Source organism: Nilaparvata lugens, chromosome 7, assembly GCF_014356525.2.
Source record: "Nilaparvata lugens isolate BPH chromosome 7, ASM1435652v1, whole genome shotgun sequence".
In the NCBI taxonomy this organism is placed as follows: Eukaryota; Metazoa; Arthropoda; class Insecta; order Hemiptera; family Delphacidae; genus Nilaparvata; species Nilaparvata lugens.
Genome location: NC_052510.1, coordinates 1209305 through 1229499, shown reverse-complemented (window position 1 = coordinate 1229499; position 20195 = coordinate 1209305). Strand labels below are relative to the sequence as shown.

General features: G+C 36.0%; 1 protein-coding gene across 1 annotated transcript in view; it reads left to right on the top strand.

Moving 5' to 3' along the window:
• Positions 1–20195, top strand: part of LOC111049754 (GTPase-activating protein and VPS9 domain-containing protein 1) — a 96782-nt gene that overhangs the window by 72817 nt on the left and 3770 nt on the right. The window contains exons 20-25 of the mRNA XM_039433413.1: positions 3992–4110; positions 8804–9039; positions 10892–11126; positions 14118–14235; positions 18247–18361; positions 19771–19843. Coding sequence (XP_039289347.1) covers positions 3992–4110; positions 8804–9039; positions 10892–11126; positions 14118–14235; positions 18247–18361; positions 19771–19843 — 896 coding nt within the window. The remainder of the gene's footprint in view (positions 1–3991; positions 4111–8803; positions 9040–10891; positions 11127–14117; positions 14236–18246; positions 18362–19770; positions 19844–20195) is intronic.

Sequence of the window (20195 nt, the reverse complement as noted above, 5' to 3'; positions counted from 1 at the left end):
ACATAATATTTGGACGATTTGTGACAAAATCAGGAAATTGAAGAAGTTTTGGGCAATAGCCTGTTTTTTCTTTTCCGACTATTGTATTGTTCGCTCTATCAAATAAATAAATAAATAAATTAACTCATAATCTCATTAACTCATTTATTCGCATTATTTTCAGTTTATAATATCTCATGTGTGTACGCTAAGCGAATTCCTGGTTTTATTTTCAATTATGAGATATGCAGACAAAGTTCACTCTTTAGCAAACAGTATTGTATTCAAAGACTGTGCATTGCACATTTTTGTTGAATTCAATATTTGATTATTGTTATTCTGTAATCGTCATCATTGAATAAAGATTTATTTATTTATTTATTTCAGTAACACATCAAAATAACAGTTTAAATTCACAGGTATTCATATAATCATACAAAAATCATTATTAAATATTTATTTATTAACTAAATATTAACAAAAATAGAAGTATTCTATCTTAAAAACTTAAAATGATATTGTTTGATGACTTTGGAGGGTTATTTGTGGATGAAAGCTATGACACAATCATAGAGTATGATGATGTGTTGAATTTTCAGCCGTCATTGAAATAGAAAAATGCTTGTAAAACATCTTTATGACACAGAACAACTTCAAAAAACAAAGACAAACAAGACTGTAGAACAATTTTAGTTTAGGAACACTAGTTGTTGTCTAGTCTCAGCTGGACTAGTTAGTTCGGCCGGATAGAGCCGAAAAATCCTATTCAATTCGGATCGAAAAATTGATCGGCCGTGCACGGCCGTATGAACCTGTTGTAATGGGCGAGCATCTATAGCTTTCTTTGTTGGGGGATCGTTCGGACGAGTTCGGTAGTTTTCGGCCGATGCTAGTTCGGACGAAATCGGTTCCGGATGGGACGGCCCATCTAAAGGTAAAAGATATTTGGATATTTGGAAGATATTTCTTCTTTATGATTCACAAACTAACGATGTGACAGAATCTTGTTTAAATAGAGATTTAAACAAGATAATTCAAACATATAATTCAGTCAATAGAAAAATGTCTATAGTGAGGTCTACGTTATAATGGCAGGGAGAAAGATAGAAGAACAACGTTGCCGATCCTCTGTCTTGTCAATGCCTTCTATAGACGGTAGCTGATACAGGTTAATTGATGTAATATTAACTGTTCATTTAAAATAATAGATTATATTTTATTAAGAAAGCAATTATATTTTTCAATCATTTCATAATTAAGATCAAATATTTTGTTCAAATAATTATGAATTCTACATTGTTAAAAGACGATATAGCAACAGAGCAAATAAACAAGACAGAGATAGCGCTATCAGCTTTGTTGAATGATAGACAAGGATAGCGCTATCAGCTTTGTTGAATGATAGACAAGGATAGCAATACCATTGCTAATCAAACACTGTAATTATAACGTGGACTTCACTATAAGGGCGCCAGCATTTTGTCTTTAACATGTCACAGGTCAAGCTTTTATTTTTATGGTGCAAATTCAGCCAAATTTGAGATACTTTTGGTTTTTCTCGGGATATGGAACTGCAAAGGTGTAATAATAGTCATGGTATAGTTCCTATTATATTATACTACGGTATAGTATGATTATAAAGTGTAGTTTTATTTATTTACGATATAGGCCTATTTATTTATTTATTTATACAACAGAAGAAGAAAAGAGAAATACAATAATAGATACTGTAGCTTTTTATGAATTCCAAAATTTCTATTGCTATTGCATGAATCTTTTACGATTTTATGTACTTTCATAGAACATGTCATGTATTTACCTTTTGCAAAGAAATTACCTTAGTAATTTGACCAGGACCCTCTACCCAAACATGATCGGTGAAATCGATGATACAGATTAATTGATGTGATATAAACTGTTCATTCTCGTTTAAAATAATCCATCATATTTTATTAAGCAAGAAATTGTAGCCTATTTTTCAATAATTTTGTAATCAATTTTCATGATTGAGATTGAATATTTTATTGTTATGTCTACATTGTTGAAAAACGATCTGGCAAAGGTACAGAGCTAGAAAATGATAGAGCTATCTGTATTGTCGAATGATAGACAAGGATAGCAACACCAATGTTAATAGAATACTGCCATTATAACGTGGATTTCAGTATAGTGAAGAGTACGTCAGGTTAGTTGCTCTGCCTTCTAGTATAAAGCAAAATGTGAAACAGAGTACATGAGTGCAGTTCTCTATTTCTTTTTCACGCATCTGCGATTTTAACATTTTTCTCGTGACTAAACATCCATAAAATTATATTAATAAATTTAAACTCCGGGTATGGAAGAGATGGAAGTTATGATGGACTTATCGAGTTGAAAAAGTACCTAATAGAGTTAGAAACTTATAGTTTTGAATAATTTTACCGGGGTGTAATGTAGCCGATTATTTGACATGAATTTTCACAATCCGAGAGCATCCATTGTTTAAAAATTGAAAGTGTCGACGACGGTGAAAATTCATGACAAGTGAAATTGGACTGAAAAAATGTATGCCTCTGGCAGTCGGTTACGAGGACGGGACCTGCAACTATCTACAGCAGATAATCGGGCCCGGCTCTACCCCTCTGTTCCCAGACACCATTTGCCTGGTTCAGTGAGTTGCAAATATTATCAATTTCATTATTATATATTATTCATCTTTTTTTATTGAAGGCAAATCCTGTAATTATTGTCTATTGTTTGTTTGAAAAGTTTTCTTAATATTATTTTATTTAAACTTCCAGTTTCATTTTGAGTTACAATTTAATTAAATCGATTACTTAGTTCTCAAAAATATAATCTGTTTTTGTTTATTCTTTTAAAATATAGTTCCTTTCTCATGAGTTATAGAGTTAGATCAATTTAACCTCTCGCAAGCCAAGCGATTCCCCCATTATAAATTGTTACCATAATGTCTAGGGTTGTTCTCACAACCCTATAATATAACCCCAATTACCAATAATAATTACCCCATTACAATATATTCCCATAATATTTAATTACCCCATTACAAGGGGAATTAGGGATACATTACCTACCTTGTTTGTTATTGTATTGTCTCTTTTTTGTTGTGTTTCTTTCTATCTCTCTAGTTTTATATTTAAGAATTAGAAGTATTTTTTAATGAGATGACGCATTCATGTACAATATACATTGTATGTCTTGAATAAAGAGATTGATAAAAAAAAGAGAGGAAAACCTTGTAGTAATAAGCTGAATTGGTATGATTGTATCTGAAATGAAAGTATACATTACATCTATAAATCACTTGACATTTATCTTCATATCTATGGCTGAAGTATGATAGTCTTGAGAGGCCGATTAACAGCTTAAATGATTCATTCAGGTCAGCTAACTGAAAGGGAGTCCCTTCCAACAAAGAGTCATAAGAACTCACTTCATTCCATATCTATAAATTTTGGCGATTAGATCGCTAGAATGTTTCTAATTTTTCTCTTGAATTACAATTTGTTTATATTGAGCTAAGGTTGAGGCGAGTAAAGTCAGTCCACAAGCTGTTCTAATATTTTATTTATTTATTTATTTACAATGCAAATAACACTAATGTAATAACATTGGTAGATAAAATAATAAGATAGTCCTTGTGCTTATTTTCTTCCAAATTTATAGGTGACAAAGTCCAAGATAAGGTTAGAATTTCACTTGTACAATTTTTATAAAATTTTAGTCTGAAATAAACATGAAAAACTATAAATTTTGAATTTAGATGGCTTGAATTAATAAATTGATTAGAATATTCCACTTATAACGAATAATATTGAGTTATTTAAGAAAATTTGGAACCATTCAAGAAACACAAACTTGTAAACACTAAAGCTCAGCTGATAAAATGAAATTTAAATATTATATTGAAATTGAGATAAACACCTGTGTTTGTTTTTAATTGGATAGTTTTAATTTTTATTAATTATTTGTTTTAAATTTAATTCATCAATTAACATATTTTTGTTTGCAGATACATCTGATGACATCCTAGCCAAGTATAGGAGGAAGGTTGTGGTGACGTCATCGAATGGCGTTGCTAAGCAACCGGGAGATGAGGCCAACGCTAGCAAGGGAGAGGCTGAGGAAGAGGTGAGCAATTAGGACCAAGTCACAAGAAGCGTTTTTGCACTGGCGTTGAACCAGTCGGCAGGGCAGTAAGCTCTCCGATTGGCTGATTATCAGCTGATTCCCGAACGCCAACCAAATCAGCTGATAATGAGCCAATCGGAGAGCTTCCTGGCCTTCCGACTCCTCCGCCGCCAGTGGAAAAACGCCTCTTGTGGCTTGCTCTTACAGTAAAGTTGATCTATTTTATATTGGTTATTAATTTGCCAGTGAGGCTGGCTATTCCACGTTTTTCAGTGTCTGATATTCGGAAAATGTAGACTGAGTCAGAACGGCAGTTGTCACTATAGTGAGGTCCATGTTATAATGGCAGTGTACGATTGACAATACTGTTGCTGTCCTTTTCTATCATACAACAAAACAGATAGCGCTATCTCTCTCTAGCTTTGCAATGTTGTCAGTTTGCCAGAATATTTTATATTTACTTTTGACAGCGACTGTATAAAAGTGAACAATTCATTATCAGTCGCCATTTTTTTCTTCATTCTATCAAAATACTTGAGTACACAAGTCGTATAATTGATTTAAAATGTACTTTTGAAACAATGAAATAACTTTTAGACATTACCGTATGAGAAACACAAATTAAAATACCTGAAATGACATTTTAAAAGTTGATAACTAACCATTCTAGACTTCATCCATGCTTCAGTCAGCTTACACGTATAGGTTAGACCTACTCGTACCGGTATAAATAATATTTAAAGGTTATTCCAGAATTATTTCCATTGAAATTACTTATTTCAAATAGGATTTCCATTTTTCTATTATTTTTAAAAGGAATTGGAATAGAATACCTACCAAATAACTTAATTTCTGTTGTTTTGAAATTAAGATTGTTGTAGCTTTTTAAATTAGCCGCCATTTCAGGTTTGTATAAAAATAAAAATCTGATCTCAGTTATGAAAGAAAATTTTCGAATCAAATTATGAAAAAATTTATGTTTTTGATTAATTTGACATTTAATTGATTATTTTATCAAGGAAATGATAATTATTATAAGATCAAATTTAATGGGATGAATTGAGTAACAGCTGTATACACTTGGTGGTAAAATGGAGAGACTTGGCAACGTTTTTCTCCTATCTTTCTTCACTGCCATTATAACGTGAACCTCACTATAGATCTATGCCCGGTTGCAGAGTCGTCACATAAAGTTGAAATCAGGAATTTAACTTATTTATGAAGCCATGAATTCATTTTCAGTTGCACAGATGTCAAAGTAAACTATAGCTCCCATAAAACTAAAACCGCCCAATTAGGCACATGATTTCGTTGCACAGTCGTCAGAAAGAGCTTATTATTATGTCTCCAATAGCTAAAACCGGTCATTTAAGTTATGGGCCCGAAGTCGTGCTGTTAAATCCAATGTCTACTACCGCCAAATTCATTTTAGAGGCTGAGATAGCTTTTTTGAAAGATGTTAACGATATACAGATGGTATATAAGTAAATTATTTTTTCTCCCCCTCTGTTTTTCCAAGTTGTTTATAACCTACAAATCTCTAAATATGTTGAGAAATCTCGCCATATTGTTTATCAATTTTATGTGAAGTCTTTTAGGTCTGTTCACAGTGATGTCGATTGAAACTTTGCCCGATGCCAAGACATTGGTTGGATAGAAGCATGTACGGAAAAAGGTGAATAGAGCTGCAGTGTGATGCTAATTCGAGATATAGCAAAATGAGCTTCGGCAAACGACTGTGCAACGACCAACCATTTATGTCAGTGATTTTAAACTATGTCTTACATAGCTATGTTTGATTTTATGTAATGTGCCGTGCTATGAATTTAGAAAGTTAATTTGGAATTTAGAATTTTGAAGCACACACACTATAACTTAATAAAAGGGATACTTGATAAACATACCTAGTGCTAGAGAACGGGAATCCAGAAATGACAAGAGAGACAACGAAATAGAGAGAAGATATCAACTATATTGTCACCTCTTACAGTTAAATTCAACAATTAATAAAACAAAGAAGTTACATCATGAAAACCGAAAATAAAATTACTAAATTTAGAAAGTTATCTCTGATATAGATAATTCGGTAATAACCTACTCTGTATGCTCTACATTGAAAACGTTTTAGATTGAATCATAAGAAGCTTAAAGGACTCTAATTTCAAAAGAAGAATTGAAAATTATCATAGATATGTCTCAGAAGTTAATCATAAATAACAATAGATATTATCAGAAAAGATCCACATAAAATTCTTAGAACATTAAGTTTAGAATACACTTGGAAACTTTAAAACACTATCAAAACATTATCAAATATTAATGATCCCCAATAATAACTATTCTGTATCTTTATATCATGAAAGCTGCAAAGACAAACATTCCTCAAGTATCACATCACGGAATTCAACATAGGAAGACTATTCAAAAATATGTGTTATCAAAACAAATTTAGAAAGGCTAGGGTCCTTGAAACTTCATTTGATCCTTTACAACTTTAAGATGAGAATTATTTTAAAACATTAATTTATCAATAAGGGACCTTTAAACATTTCGTATACTAATTCAACTTTAGTAACTTAGTAGATTAAAATATAAATTTAAAGAAAACTGAATTCCCAGCTGGATCCTTACAGAGAAAATATGGCCTCACATTTCAATGTAAAGATACAACCGAAAATCTATTACTCAAACCAAAATTAATAAAATTAGTAATCTATCCAATCCCAATAATATCTCAAAATTACGATTCAACAAAAGTCTAATTCCGCACGTTTTACACCCTTCCCCTTTTTTGAAAGTCTATAATTATTAAAACCCATTCTGTCACATCCGGAGTTCCTGGGACGTTCGTTTAATTTGGAAAAAAGTTGTTACCTTATAGCTGTTTCTTCAAATTGAATCTAGGCTCGGTGATCGAGCTCTACACGTCCAGATGGACAGGAGACAGCATACCCCAAGCTTCTAGGACGGCCATCGATTCAGAGGCGTCTCAGCGGCCAAAACAGCAAAATCCATTTTCACAACAGGCTAACTTCTCCGGCTAATTCGCATAATTCTCATCACTCACAATTGTAACAATAAATATTGTTACAGTAACGGCTCTGCAACCGGGCACTAGACGACATGGTGGTCTCAGGACTAGACGACACTGACTCGATCTACATTTTCCGGAGTACGAACTGAACGGGAAGACCAGATGGTTTCTTTTTTCAGCACAGAACCAGTACTTCTAAACGCTGCAACCCATCGGAGTACGCACAGTATCTCGATCAGGCACTGCATCTCTCCAACTCTAAAATATTGACTGAAAAGACGTTGCACTGTGACTACAGATTCATTGGGCCATATGAATAAAGTTGAGCATTTGCTTATACAGATGGAGCATTTGCTTCATGTTCTATGAATAAACGTGAGCAAAACCTTTTGCTCATGCTCATCAAAAAAATAGTTTGAGCATTTGCTCAAAAGTAAAAGCTTTTGCTCAAAATTGTATGAATAAACTAGATCATTTGCTCAACTTTTAAAGCAAATGCTTCAAAAAAGGTGTGTCTAGTCTAGAGCAGCTTATCACCTTTTGTACATAGTAAAATGGCTCAACTAATTCGTATGAGGAAGAGGAAACTATTATATATACCAGACATAATATAACGTAATATAATATACGACGTAATATAATATACCAGACACGATAACAACCAATAGTTGAGAACTATAAAACTCTTTTTAGATTCAACCATGATATATATCACCATTATCCCTACAAAATAATAAATACAAAAGATATAAAGCTACCTGATATAAAGATAGCCATCACAAAATAGGAAATAGACATTTAAGAAGATGAGAGTGTAGACGATTAGAAGAAGGCTATTGATATTATAAGAATATGCTGAATATTATTATAGAGATGACATTTTTTCACGCTATTATTTCAAAATTCAAAACCCAACTAACCTAAAACTCTATTCATAAATAGAAAACAGAGCAGACGACGCAAACACAAGCGGTGCCCCCTACTTGCATATTTAGCGCTTCCGTGAGCTATAAAAACAAATTACGACTACAAAAGCGAATCAACTGATGAAAAATCTTTAAAATACGTGAGCATTTGCTCCAGAGTTTAGGAGCATAAGGTAAGAGTATAAGGTAAAGCTTATTCATATGAAAATGAGCAAATGCCTTTTGCTCATGAGCAAAACCTTATGCTCCATGCTCTTGCTCATGAGCATTTGCTCTGGTTTTATTCATATGGGCCATTATTTCTAAAAAATGCTCGACAGTAAACACACAATGTTGTACGCTCCATAGCGACTGAAACGGCATGGTATGGGCCGTCTGCCAACATTCGTTCAAGGGCAATACCCCCTCCTGTCACCGAGTACTAGCGGTTCGAAAAACATGCGTTTCCTCTGCACCAACTTGTATATATGTTTATATCTTGATGCAGACGTTTGATTTTTTCCCGTCTGTCTGTTACTGTGTGCGGTCGCCTATAGGCTCCTTCCAGCAGTTTCCTATTATGTGCTAAAGTGTAAGTTCTCAATTATTGAAAAATAGAATACATTGTATATGATTTCTTTAGTATCACTTAGCCCTTTCAGGAATGTGTTTTCTTTCTGTTTCATGTAATTTTTAAGTATACATCAAGGATAAAAATCTAGTCCATTATAACTGTATTTCTGTTTTATTGTAGGAAGAAGACGAACGCCTAGTGATAGACCCGTTGAACGTGGAGGCGTCGTTTGCGTTCCGTGATGCCAAAAAGAAGCTGAGACTTGTGCTGAGCACAGCCGAGGTGGGCCAGCACATGCCCGAGGGGCAAGCCCCGCCCGGCGAGGGCCAGCTCGTCTCATTCCTGAAGCTGCAGCTCGCCGAAGCTATGAACCTGCAGGACAGGCCTTTGATTGCTCATCTACACGAAACTTTGAGGTAACAATTCTAGATAAGTTGGTTATTAAATTCACCCTCTATAAAATTTTCTAGATAATTAATTTCTCAAAATTAGACGCTAAAAACCTAGACGCTCATTACACTTTGAAGGTGAGGCAACTCGAGCGTTTTTTCAGGCGTTTTTCAGACGCTTCGGCAGGGCAGGAGGCTCTCAGATTTTCGAAACGTTAACCCAATCAGCCAATCATAGAGCTTCTTACATAGACAGACAATACATCTACATTTGACGACAGACAAGCATAGCGAAATAATGTTAATCGGGTGCTGACTTTCTGACGTGAATTTCACTGTGGAGATGAATGCGGCCATACATTATAATCTTTTTTTATCTATTTTTTACATTATTTTCTCTCTCTATCTTTGGTTAACAGCTGTTGGGCTGGTTGGCAGCAATCCTCCATGCCTCTCTGTCATCCGCCATCCTTTTGAGGTATATGTAGTTGGCACATCTCACATCGTCACATCCTTCTTCAATTGTTCTATTTAGTCCAGTCTTGGCCTTCCTCGTGCATTTCTTTCCCTCCATCATTCTTTTTGTTAGTTCCTCATGTCGAAGAATTTGACCAACTAGTTGTGCTCCTCTCTTTTCCATTTCTTTCAGTAGACAACCTCTCTCTCTCCAACTCTTTGAAACACCTCTTCATTCGTTACCTTCTCTCTCCAACTGATTATCTGCATTCTTCTGTAGCACCATTTCTCAAAAGCGGAAATTATAAGCTGTACATTATAAGCTCCATACATTATTTTCTATTGACATTTTAATTCCATTGGAAGGAACAGGGAATCAAAGCTCATTGTGGTATTAAAATCATGATTTGTGAATGAATCTAAAGGTGCATTTTCGTTTGTGCGCAAATTTCCGCAGTCGACGACGACAAGCATTGTTGAAATTCATATTGTGCAAATTTCAAGTGTGCCAAAACAGTTGATCATAGTATATTTCGCACCTAGAGCAGAAAATGAGATTTTTCCGGCTCGAAATCGGTTTTCAAGTCCGAGGCCGTAGGCCGAGGACTAGAAAAGATTGAGAGCCGGAAAAACATTTTTGCCCGTGGTGCGAACGATATTTTTCGCCACACTACAGGCATTGCTGACAAAATAAATAAAGAATACTCATTATTGTACCTATCTCTTGATTTTAGTGGTAGAAGATTTGCAGTCAGGATTTCACTTGGAATATCACGGGCGTCGTCATCTTCAAGCATTTTTTGAAAATGCGGAATGCGCTAATCAACAATAAATAATTGGATAAAAATGGTTGCGAAGCGAATGCTGAATTAGTTTGATTCGAAATTCGAACTGAAATAATGGCGACTTCAGATGAAGAAAGTTGACACTCGCCCGATCTAGCGGATGACTTATTTACATGTTAGCGGCTGGAAAGAGTACTCTTTCCGGCCTAGGCCGGAAAGAAACCTGTTTCTTACGTCAGAGTCGTCTGACGCCTGTTATGGGAGTCGTCTGCAAACAAGGTCTTTCAGATCTACTTAGGGACTGGAAAACAGCTGCTTTCTGTGCAGTGTGGCGAAAAATAACTTTTCATTATTTGTATTTATTATTCAATAGTCAAACATTTCCAATAATATCAACATATTGTCATTTAAAAGTATAAACTCAACCTCCCCCATCATTAAAACATAATTGAACATAATCTTTTTGGTTATTTAGACAAATTGAAATTCACCCAATCTGAAATTCACACCCTGTCGTGGTCGACAACAACATTTACAAACAAACGAAAACCCAGCTTAAAAATGTAAAGCATGATTGTGTTTGTGTTTTGCAGATGCGTCTTGCTATTCTACATTTATGGTTTTTTTTCTGTTTGTAGATGTGTGAGGCTATTCGACAGCAGCGGCTGTTTGAAGCTGTTTGCCTCGCTTCGCTCGGACTACAAGCAGCGCACGCCCTATGTGAGCTACCTGGTGCACTGCCGTCAATCACTGTTGTCTACACTGGTCCACTTGGAGAGGCTCACCTCACGTGTCCGATGTGAACGCACCGTATGCCAGCGAACGCTAATGGCCGTGTGTGTCAGGCTGTTCCTCGAGAAGCGACAAGCTCTGGTAAGAGCCAAGCCACATTTAGGTGGGCCTAATATAATAGAAGCTATCAAGCCTATTGAAACATGTTCTAGTAATTTTGGAGAAGTAGTAATTCTCACAGTTCCTTCTCATTATATTCATTACGTTATATTATGTTTAGTAAACAAATGCTGCTATTAGAAGCAGCAATAGGACAATGAACGGGAGGGGAAGAAGAAGAAGAATGAGGAACAAGAAAATGAAGCAAAGAGGAAATGCAGGAGGATAGCAAGGAGAAGAAGATGGAATAGTTGAAGGATTAGGTGGGCCGGCAACGTTGTTCTCCTATCTTTCTCCCCGTCATTATAACGTGGACCTCACTATAGACATTTTTCTATTGACTGAATCTCTATTTAAACAAGATTCTGTCACATCGTTAGTTTGTGAATCATAAAGAAGAAATATCTTCCAAATATCTTTTACCTTTAGATGGGCCGTCCACTAGAACCGATTTCGTCCGAACTAGCATCGGCCGAAAACTACCGAACTCGTCCGAACGATCCCCCAACAAAGAAAACTATAGATGCTCGTCCATTGGAACAGGTTCATAAGTCCGTGCACGACAGTCTCCGGGCGATCAGTTTCTTGATCCGAATTGAATGGGATTTTCCGGCTCTATCCGGCCGAACCAACTAATCAAGCTGAGACAACAAAGTGTTCCCAACCTAAAATTGTTTCACTGTCTTTTTTGTTGTTGTTCTGTTTTATAAAGTTGTAACTATGGACAATGGAAAGTTGATAAGTTTGGTTCAAGAGCATGTTCCATTGTAGGATATGCAAGACAAATATATCATCGTCGTGATGTTCAAAGGAATCTGTAAACAAAGATTGCTTGATAATGAATAACTAATTTAGTGGATATTTGTTCATTCAGTTTTAAAAATCTCAATATAATCATTGTTTATGAAAAATTTTGGTGGCTATGATAGTAGTTTATTCAATAATTGGCAACTAGACTGACGTAAACGGTTCCAATGGACGACCATATTCGGCCTAATTAACGGCCGGCAGATTCGTCCGATCCAACGGCCGAACGGATCAGTTGAATACGGTTCCAGTGGACGGTTACCCTAAGTCTGTACGCAATTGATAGAAACAAGTATTTAAGCATTGAGATTGGTAGTATTCAGTGATTTGATAATGTGCATGAAATCTGATAATGTGTAGATTATCACACTATTTTGACCTGCCTATACAATATTTGACCGAACGTAGTGAGGTCTATGTTTCAACTCGATTTGCTTTTGTCTGTCTGTATGTAACGCGATTACGACCAAACACGTTGATAGAATTTGATGAGATTAGGCAGGAATATTCCTTTTTCAACTGCGTGTCGATGAAGGTTTTTTTACAATTTGTTGAAATTTTTTACAAGGTTTTTTGAAATGTTGCATTTTAAGGATAATATGAAAAGAAAAGGAATTCCTTCATACTCTGATATTACTATATATATTGGTTGAGTTCAAAGCCACTGATCGGTGAGTGAACGATGAGACCGGTGAGTGAACGTGGCTCTGAACGAGGCACTGTTTGGTCTAACTCAAGGACCATAAAGAAGCATAGACCCACATGCAGCGTTAGTGTACTTGGAATTGAAATCTGCCATTGAGGGTACAACCTGGAAGATTATTACATACTAAAGATCTTGAAGATTTTTGTGATCTATAATATTACAAAAATATATATATATTATATAATATCTCGCGCTAAAATACCTCAATGGAACCTTTAATTTCAAGTAAGAGCTAGCATTGGGAAGGCATAGGCATTGTGCGTTTATACCTCTTCAAGGCCTTTGGTCTAACTGATAAAACAAAAGTCATATCCGGTTCGTACACTGATCAGTTAATCGTACTTTCCACTGATGGAAAAGAACGTAAATAGAGTAGCTGAACGTAAACAGACATGGCTGAATACGAGGTTGTTTACAAATAATGGACTCCATTATAATGTATTTGGGAGCAGAGAAATGCATGATTACATAAATTTAATAACATTTAAAATATCTTACAATGCATTTAAAACAACTCCAATCACCTGATGGTTTTCCATTTTAATTGATTACAATGAAATAGGTTAAATTCTAGTTTTGTTTACAAAATATGATCTACGGGGGAAACATCTGTCAGTCATGACTCATGAGCAACCGTTCAGCCACAGAATACACACAAAATGGAAGGTATCAATCTAACCAAGATTTTAGTGTATCAAGACCACGACACATGACTGCATCATCTTGTTAAAACTACTGCTGAATTACAATGCTACACTTTATTTCAAGATGGCGGATTATGGCGTCAAAATACTAGCCGAATTTCCATTCTGTGAAATCACTAATGTGTGTTCAGGTTTTTTACTGAACGTAAAAAAAACCTGGATGGAATTGATCAGTGGCTTTGAACTCAACAATTATCACCTACTTTGAAGATAGGATCAATCAGACTATAGAATTATTCATAATCAATCAGCTGACAAGTGAATTATTCATTGCATACATTACACAGATGTCTAGCCGTGTCTATTTCTATAAGGTAGGGTTTCAATATTAGATGCGTGCCCATCAGTATCAATATTCTCACATTTGAAAAACAAATTTAATAAATGATTGAAAATAAAATAAAAAATGATTAAATGAACTCAATAATGCTGAAGAAATTATAATATTCTTGATTGAAAAAAAATAGTTGAGAAATATTTTTATCAGATGGAAAGATTATTAGGGAACTGGATAAGTTATCATATGGGATAAAAATTCAAACGTGAACTGAGTTTATTAACATAAGTGAGTTTTTGATCTTGGAGAAAACAAATAATAGTTTTTAAGAGTAAATTATGATTCAAATTTGAATCAACTAGAACAGGTGACATCAGATACTTGTGGATGAGAAAACTGCGTGAGGTCTACTGTTCACAGAACTACTAGTGTATAATAATTTGTTTTGAAAAATAATAGTGTTTGAATTTGTGTTTCAGGTGACAGCTTTTGGCGCGGAATTCAAACAGCTGACATTGCCTGATGAGAAGAACGATCTGTTGTTGACCTTCTTGGAGAGGTTGTCCCGGGAGATGGAGCGTGATCCGCTGTGGCAGGGTGAGTAAATTCATTCATTCATTTATTTAGACATTCATTCATTAATAATCACGAAAACGAATGCATTCATTCATTCAATTAAACAATAATTATTCATTCATGTGATAACCATTACGATAATTACAAATCTTACTATCCCACAAGAGATTCACAGGCTCTGCTCAAAACTCTTAAGCTGCGTACACATATTCGCGCTTCCAACCCGCACCGAGCACGCTCCTCCCTCGTACCACCATCGAACCACAGTCGCTCCGCCCACGCACCCATCATGAACGTTACGGAAGATGTTAGATCTTCTCGCGTTCCCCGGTCGAACCACTGTTGCTCGCCGGTCGATCATCAATCGCTCTGCTGGAGTGACGTTCGGTCTGTACGCACCTTTAGGTTCCACTCACACTTACGCGACTCAGGTCGAGAAGAGACTCGGCTCCATAGTGAGGTCCACGTTATAATGGCAGTGTGCGATTTATAATGGTGTTGATATCCTTGTCGTTCAACAAAGCAGATGGCGCTATCTCTTTCACGCATTGCGATGTTGCCACATCGTTTATCAACAATGTAGAAATTCAACTAATTGACAAAATATTTAATCTCAATTATGAAAATTTATTATTACATATTTAAAAAATCTGGTGTGGCGCACTCACACAACTTTCCTTGCCGTTATGAAAATTTATCACCTGACGCTAGTGTTCCCGCGCATCTCAAGTCTAATATTCAAAGATCTAAGCCAGCTGGTGACAGGACTATAACGCTGGAGACACACGAGGTCTGCTATCTATTCATAGTGAATGATTTAATAGAATCAACAGTTGCCAACAGTTTGCAATTGAAATAATAACATTTTCTCGAATTTCGTGCTTATTTTAAATTTTAGGTGAAAATGTTACTGAACATTAATTGTAGAGATTTTTATGCTCAATCTTTTCCATTTGGAATTTTCTGTTTAAATTGTATCTGAAGCCTGATAATTGGGAATCTAAAATCAAACTTTACCCAGATGGGGCGGAGCTCCTGAAATTTTTACAGATATGGGACTTGTGGCAGTTGATAGAGCTTATCAATGACTATTTTAGGTAAGGATTTGATCAAAATCGTTGGAGCCATTTTTGAGAAAATCTCGAAAAACCCTGTTTTTGACAACATTTTCGCCATTTTAACCGCCATCTTGAATTGCATTTGATCGAAATTGTTCGTGTCGGATCCTTATAGGGGAAGGACCTTAAGTTCCAAATTTCAAGTCATTCCGTTAATTGGGAGATGAGATATCGTGTACACAGACGCACATACACTCATAGACACACACACATACAGACCAATACCCAAAAACCACTTTTTTGGACTCAGGGGACCTCGAAACGTATAGAAATTTACAAATTGGGGTACCTTAATTTTTTTCGGAAAGCAATACTTTCCTTACCTATTGTAATAGGGCAAGGAAAGTAAAATAGTTATTTTCTTGACAAATAAAATATGATTAACTACTTTCAACAATAATAAACAGCTGTTAAATTCATTAGATATACCAGTATCAGCTGTTCGGGTGGCAAGGCTGAGATCTGGCAACCCTTTTCTCCTATCTTCCTACACTGCCATTATAACGTGGACCTCACCATAGTCGAGAGCATGTGTTTTTGAATGGTGATACTCAGAGCAGTCGACTCTAGTCTCCGCGGCCTCACGACTGTGAGGCTCAGTGCCGGTTGCACAACAGCCGGTTAAATTTTAACCGTGATTAATTCCACGAGAACCAATCAGAGAAGCCGACTTTTCAAAAACGCCTTCTCTGATTGGTTCTCGTGAAATTAATCACGGTTAAAATTTAACCGGCTGTTGTGCAACCGGGCCTGAGTTGAGCGTCGACTCGACATGCTGGTCGAGCCTCGACTTGAGTTACATAGTACCGTGCATTTTTAATGAAAGTGAGGTTATGTTTTATGAAAGTTATGTTTTAACATTTTAGATAAGACAATAATCCTATTATATTAAGCTAGCAATTTCTGTATATATTTTTATATTTTTCTGGTTATTTATGTCCATCGGATCTCGAAAACGGCTCTTACGATTTTCATGAAATTTGGAACATAGTAGGTTTATGATATGAAAATTCGATTGCATTAGGTCTTATCCCTGGGAGAAACTCGCTGAAAGACATGAAAAGGATAATAATTATTCATCCTTGGGAAAACAGATGATAATTTCGTCGTCTGTCGATAACAGAAGATATGTGTGTGGGAGAGAAACAGAATTATTTTCAGCAGTGTAATTAATCAGCTTATCTTACGAGAAATATTAATCTAGAAATTTTAATCGACTTGATCAAAATAATCTGATTTGTTGACATGACATGGTATATCATTCTAAATTAGAGTATGCCTATCCTATATCATAATTTTCAAAGTTAATCATTATTTTACAGTTTTAAGTGATTAGTGAGTGTTATTCAATTTGGGGTATAGCCTAAACAATCTAATTTAGAACTTTTCTGTTTTCAAATGTTTGCACTGAAAATTGGACCTGAATTCAAGTGTATGGAAAATAACCTACTTTTTGGACTATTTATAGTGTATAAATCAAAATTCGGGGAAGAAACAGTTTTGGGCTGTGCCTGTTAGTCCTTCCCCAATCATTTTAAAGAATTGTGTTCTGTTTATCAATAGTTTTTAAATAAAAAACGATCAAAGCTCGGTGCCCCGATATTTAGAATTAGATAAGACAATATATTCATAATAATTATAAAATTTGTTATATGCTAAGTAGTGACGAATTGGATCATATATTTATAATAAAGTAAGGTTAGAAAATGGAGTAGCATGGAACTGAAGTAGTGACAATGAGCAAGAAAGTCGTAAGGTCGAGAGACTGAAGTATCCTCGACTGGAGTCGTACGATTTGAGTCGAGGTAGTGTGAGTTGAGCCTTATTCTCAAAGTTTTTCAATCACGGGAATTTTTTGGAAAGAAAAAATGATAAGTATGTACAGGGTCTGTATAATAAGTAGCCGGACTGACCTCAGGAAATTTTTTATTGGCAAAATATGTACAATTTTTCAATAGATATCTTCAAAGTAGTCCCTATTGGAGTCGATAACACGCTGATACCGGATTTTCAAATCCCTGAACGCTCCCTGGAAGTCGGCAACCTCTATGCTGTCTAGAGCCCTCGTCGTAGCTCATTGAACGTTTTCCAGAGTCCCGAACCGCGTCCCCTTAAGTTGTCTGTTGATCTTGGGGAACAATAAGAAGTCCGGTGGTGCCAGATTCGGGCTGTAAGGAGGATGTGGCAACGTTACAGTCGACTATTTGGCCAACTGCTCGGTGTGCGACGGAGAATTGTCGTGATGAAGGATCCACGAATCGGCAATCCCTGGACGGATTCGATGAACCCGGGCGGTTAGTCGACGGTGCATTTCTCTGTAGTTCTGGCCGTTCACAAAGAGTTTGTGCCACCCTGCCAAACTGTAAACGACCAGTACTACAGAGAAGTGCTCCGTCGACTAACCGCCCGGGTTCATCGAATCCGTCCAGGGATTGCCGATTCGTGGATCCTCCATCACGACAATTCTCCGTCGCACACCGAGCAGTTGGCCAAATAGTCGACTGTAACGTTGCCACATCCTCCTTACAGCCCGATATGGCACCACCGGACTTCTTTTTGTTCCCCAAGATCAACAGACATCTTAAGGGGACGCGGTTCGGGACTCTGGAAAACGTTCAATGAGCTACGACGAGGGCTCTAGACAGCATAGAGGTTGCCGACTTTCAGGGAGCGTTCAGGGATTTGAAAATCCGGTATCAGCGTGTTATCGACTCCAATAGGGACTACTTTGAAGACATCTAATGAAAAATTGTACATATTTTGCCAATAAAAAATTTCCTGAGGTCAGTCCGGTTACTTATTATACAGACCCTGTACACATAGTTCAGAATGCTTCGTAGCCTATTTCTTTGTTATTGATTTACAAATAAATTGTTATGAATTATTAATAAATTGATTGGTTTTCCTTTTTTAGCGGCGAGCGACGCTCAGCTGGATATGGCTCGTACGGCAATTGAACGGGCCGTTGTCAGTCGGGTCTACATCTACGCCATGTTCCCCAACGGAGATGGAGACGTGTCACGTGATCAGTGAGTATTTTATTTATATTATACTTGAGAGGCCGAAGTCGAGTGAATTAGAATCTGGCTTCATAATCCATAGGCCCGGGTTCGAATCCCAGCCCGGGCAAGATATTTTGCTCGGCTGATTCTTCCGGGCAATATCTGGGCTATATCTTCCGGGCAAGATATTTTGCTCGGGTCACTCCCATGTTTCGGATGGATACGTTAAGTCGTCGGTCCCGGTTGCCTAGAGAGTAGTCGTTAGGTCATGTCAGAGGCCCTGAAGTTGATCAGGTGTGACCTGAAAACTCTTACACCAGACCTGAGTCAGCTAGAAATCAGTTGTTCACAAATCTAATAATTGAGTTGAGTGTTTTTATAAATTCTTAGTTTGTTGTTTTTGAGTGAAAATGGACTAAATTAAAAAAAAGTGAAATCATAACCCTATTTCAGACTTTTAAAATGTTATCTAAATTTGGGAGAAAATTTTTACAAGGAATATCCTTAGTTTTCTCTCCCGATCAGTGCTTCCTTAAAAAAAAATTATAAAGGAATAAATATAAAAGTAAAAGAGTGTTCAATTTTTAGAACTCAATATCATAAGCAACTTCATTATTTTCAGCTTTTTATGTCTATTTTTAGTGATGGTATAGTGTTTTTCAAATAAATAATGCTAATAATAAATAAATAATGCTTGTGCATTTTTTACAATAATATTGTTTATAATTTAGATGTAGAGGCTTCATTCACAGAGTATTTTAATTATGTGTCTATAAACTATTTTTTCTTCAACTGCGCGTAAAGAAAGAATTTACATACTCAATTCTCCTCGTAAAACAGCTTATTTCTGAGGAGAATCAACTTTTTCGCTCGCTAACCATCTGCGCATGCGCAGTAAATTTTCTTTACGCTCGCTAATCAGCTAATGATAAGCAGCTTGCCAAAAGACAAACCACTCTCGGTCAGATCTTAACCTAAAAATTCGTTAATTGTTCCGATTCTGCAGCCATGATGGATATCAGTGTAGACGAATTATTATTAACTCCGCCAGATATAAGTGATTTAACAGGTTTGTGCAGTTGAAGAAAAAATTTTGTATGTAATTGGCGCGTAATGCTTCTTTATCGCTCATGCAAAATTATCACGCTCCGCTTCGCGTCGCGTGATAACTGTTTTGCGCGAGCGATAAAGTCGCGCATTACGCTCTTAATACATAAATAGCTATTTTACTTTCCTTGCCTTATTATACCATAGCTAAGGAAAATATTGCTTTCCAAAAAAAATTAAGGTACCCTAATTTCAAGTTTTCTTTACGTTTCAAGGTCCCCTGAGCCCAAAAATATTATTTTTTGTTCGGTTTTATTTTATTACGTTATAATTAATCATCTACTGGTTATTATAGTGAATTTTTAATAATATTTCTCTTTTATTTACAGAGTGCTGCACGAACACATGAAAAAATTGTCCAATGTGATAACACCCAGTCACAAAGATCTCAGGATACCCAAGGTGAGATTTCAGCTTGTCTATTATAATAATTATTATTCATTCTAGGAAGTTCTGCTATTATGTAGGCAGTGAGAATGAATGTGTTGACAATGAATGTAAAGAAATGTAATATTTGACTTGTAGTAATTAGTATCAAACTTGATAAACAGGAGGATATTGGTAAATAAAGGTTAAATAAATATCAGATATTGGCAAATAAAGGTCGAATAAATATTTTACTCATTTGACTTATATAAGTGGCTGAGTGGTAATTATAATATTACTAGCCGTCAGGCTCGCTTCGCTCGCCATATCCGTCTAGCCAGGGGGCTCCGCCCCCTGGACCCCCAACTGGATTGTCCAAGAATGATAT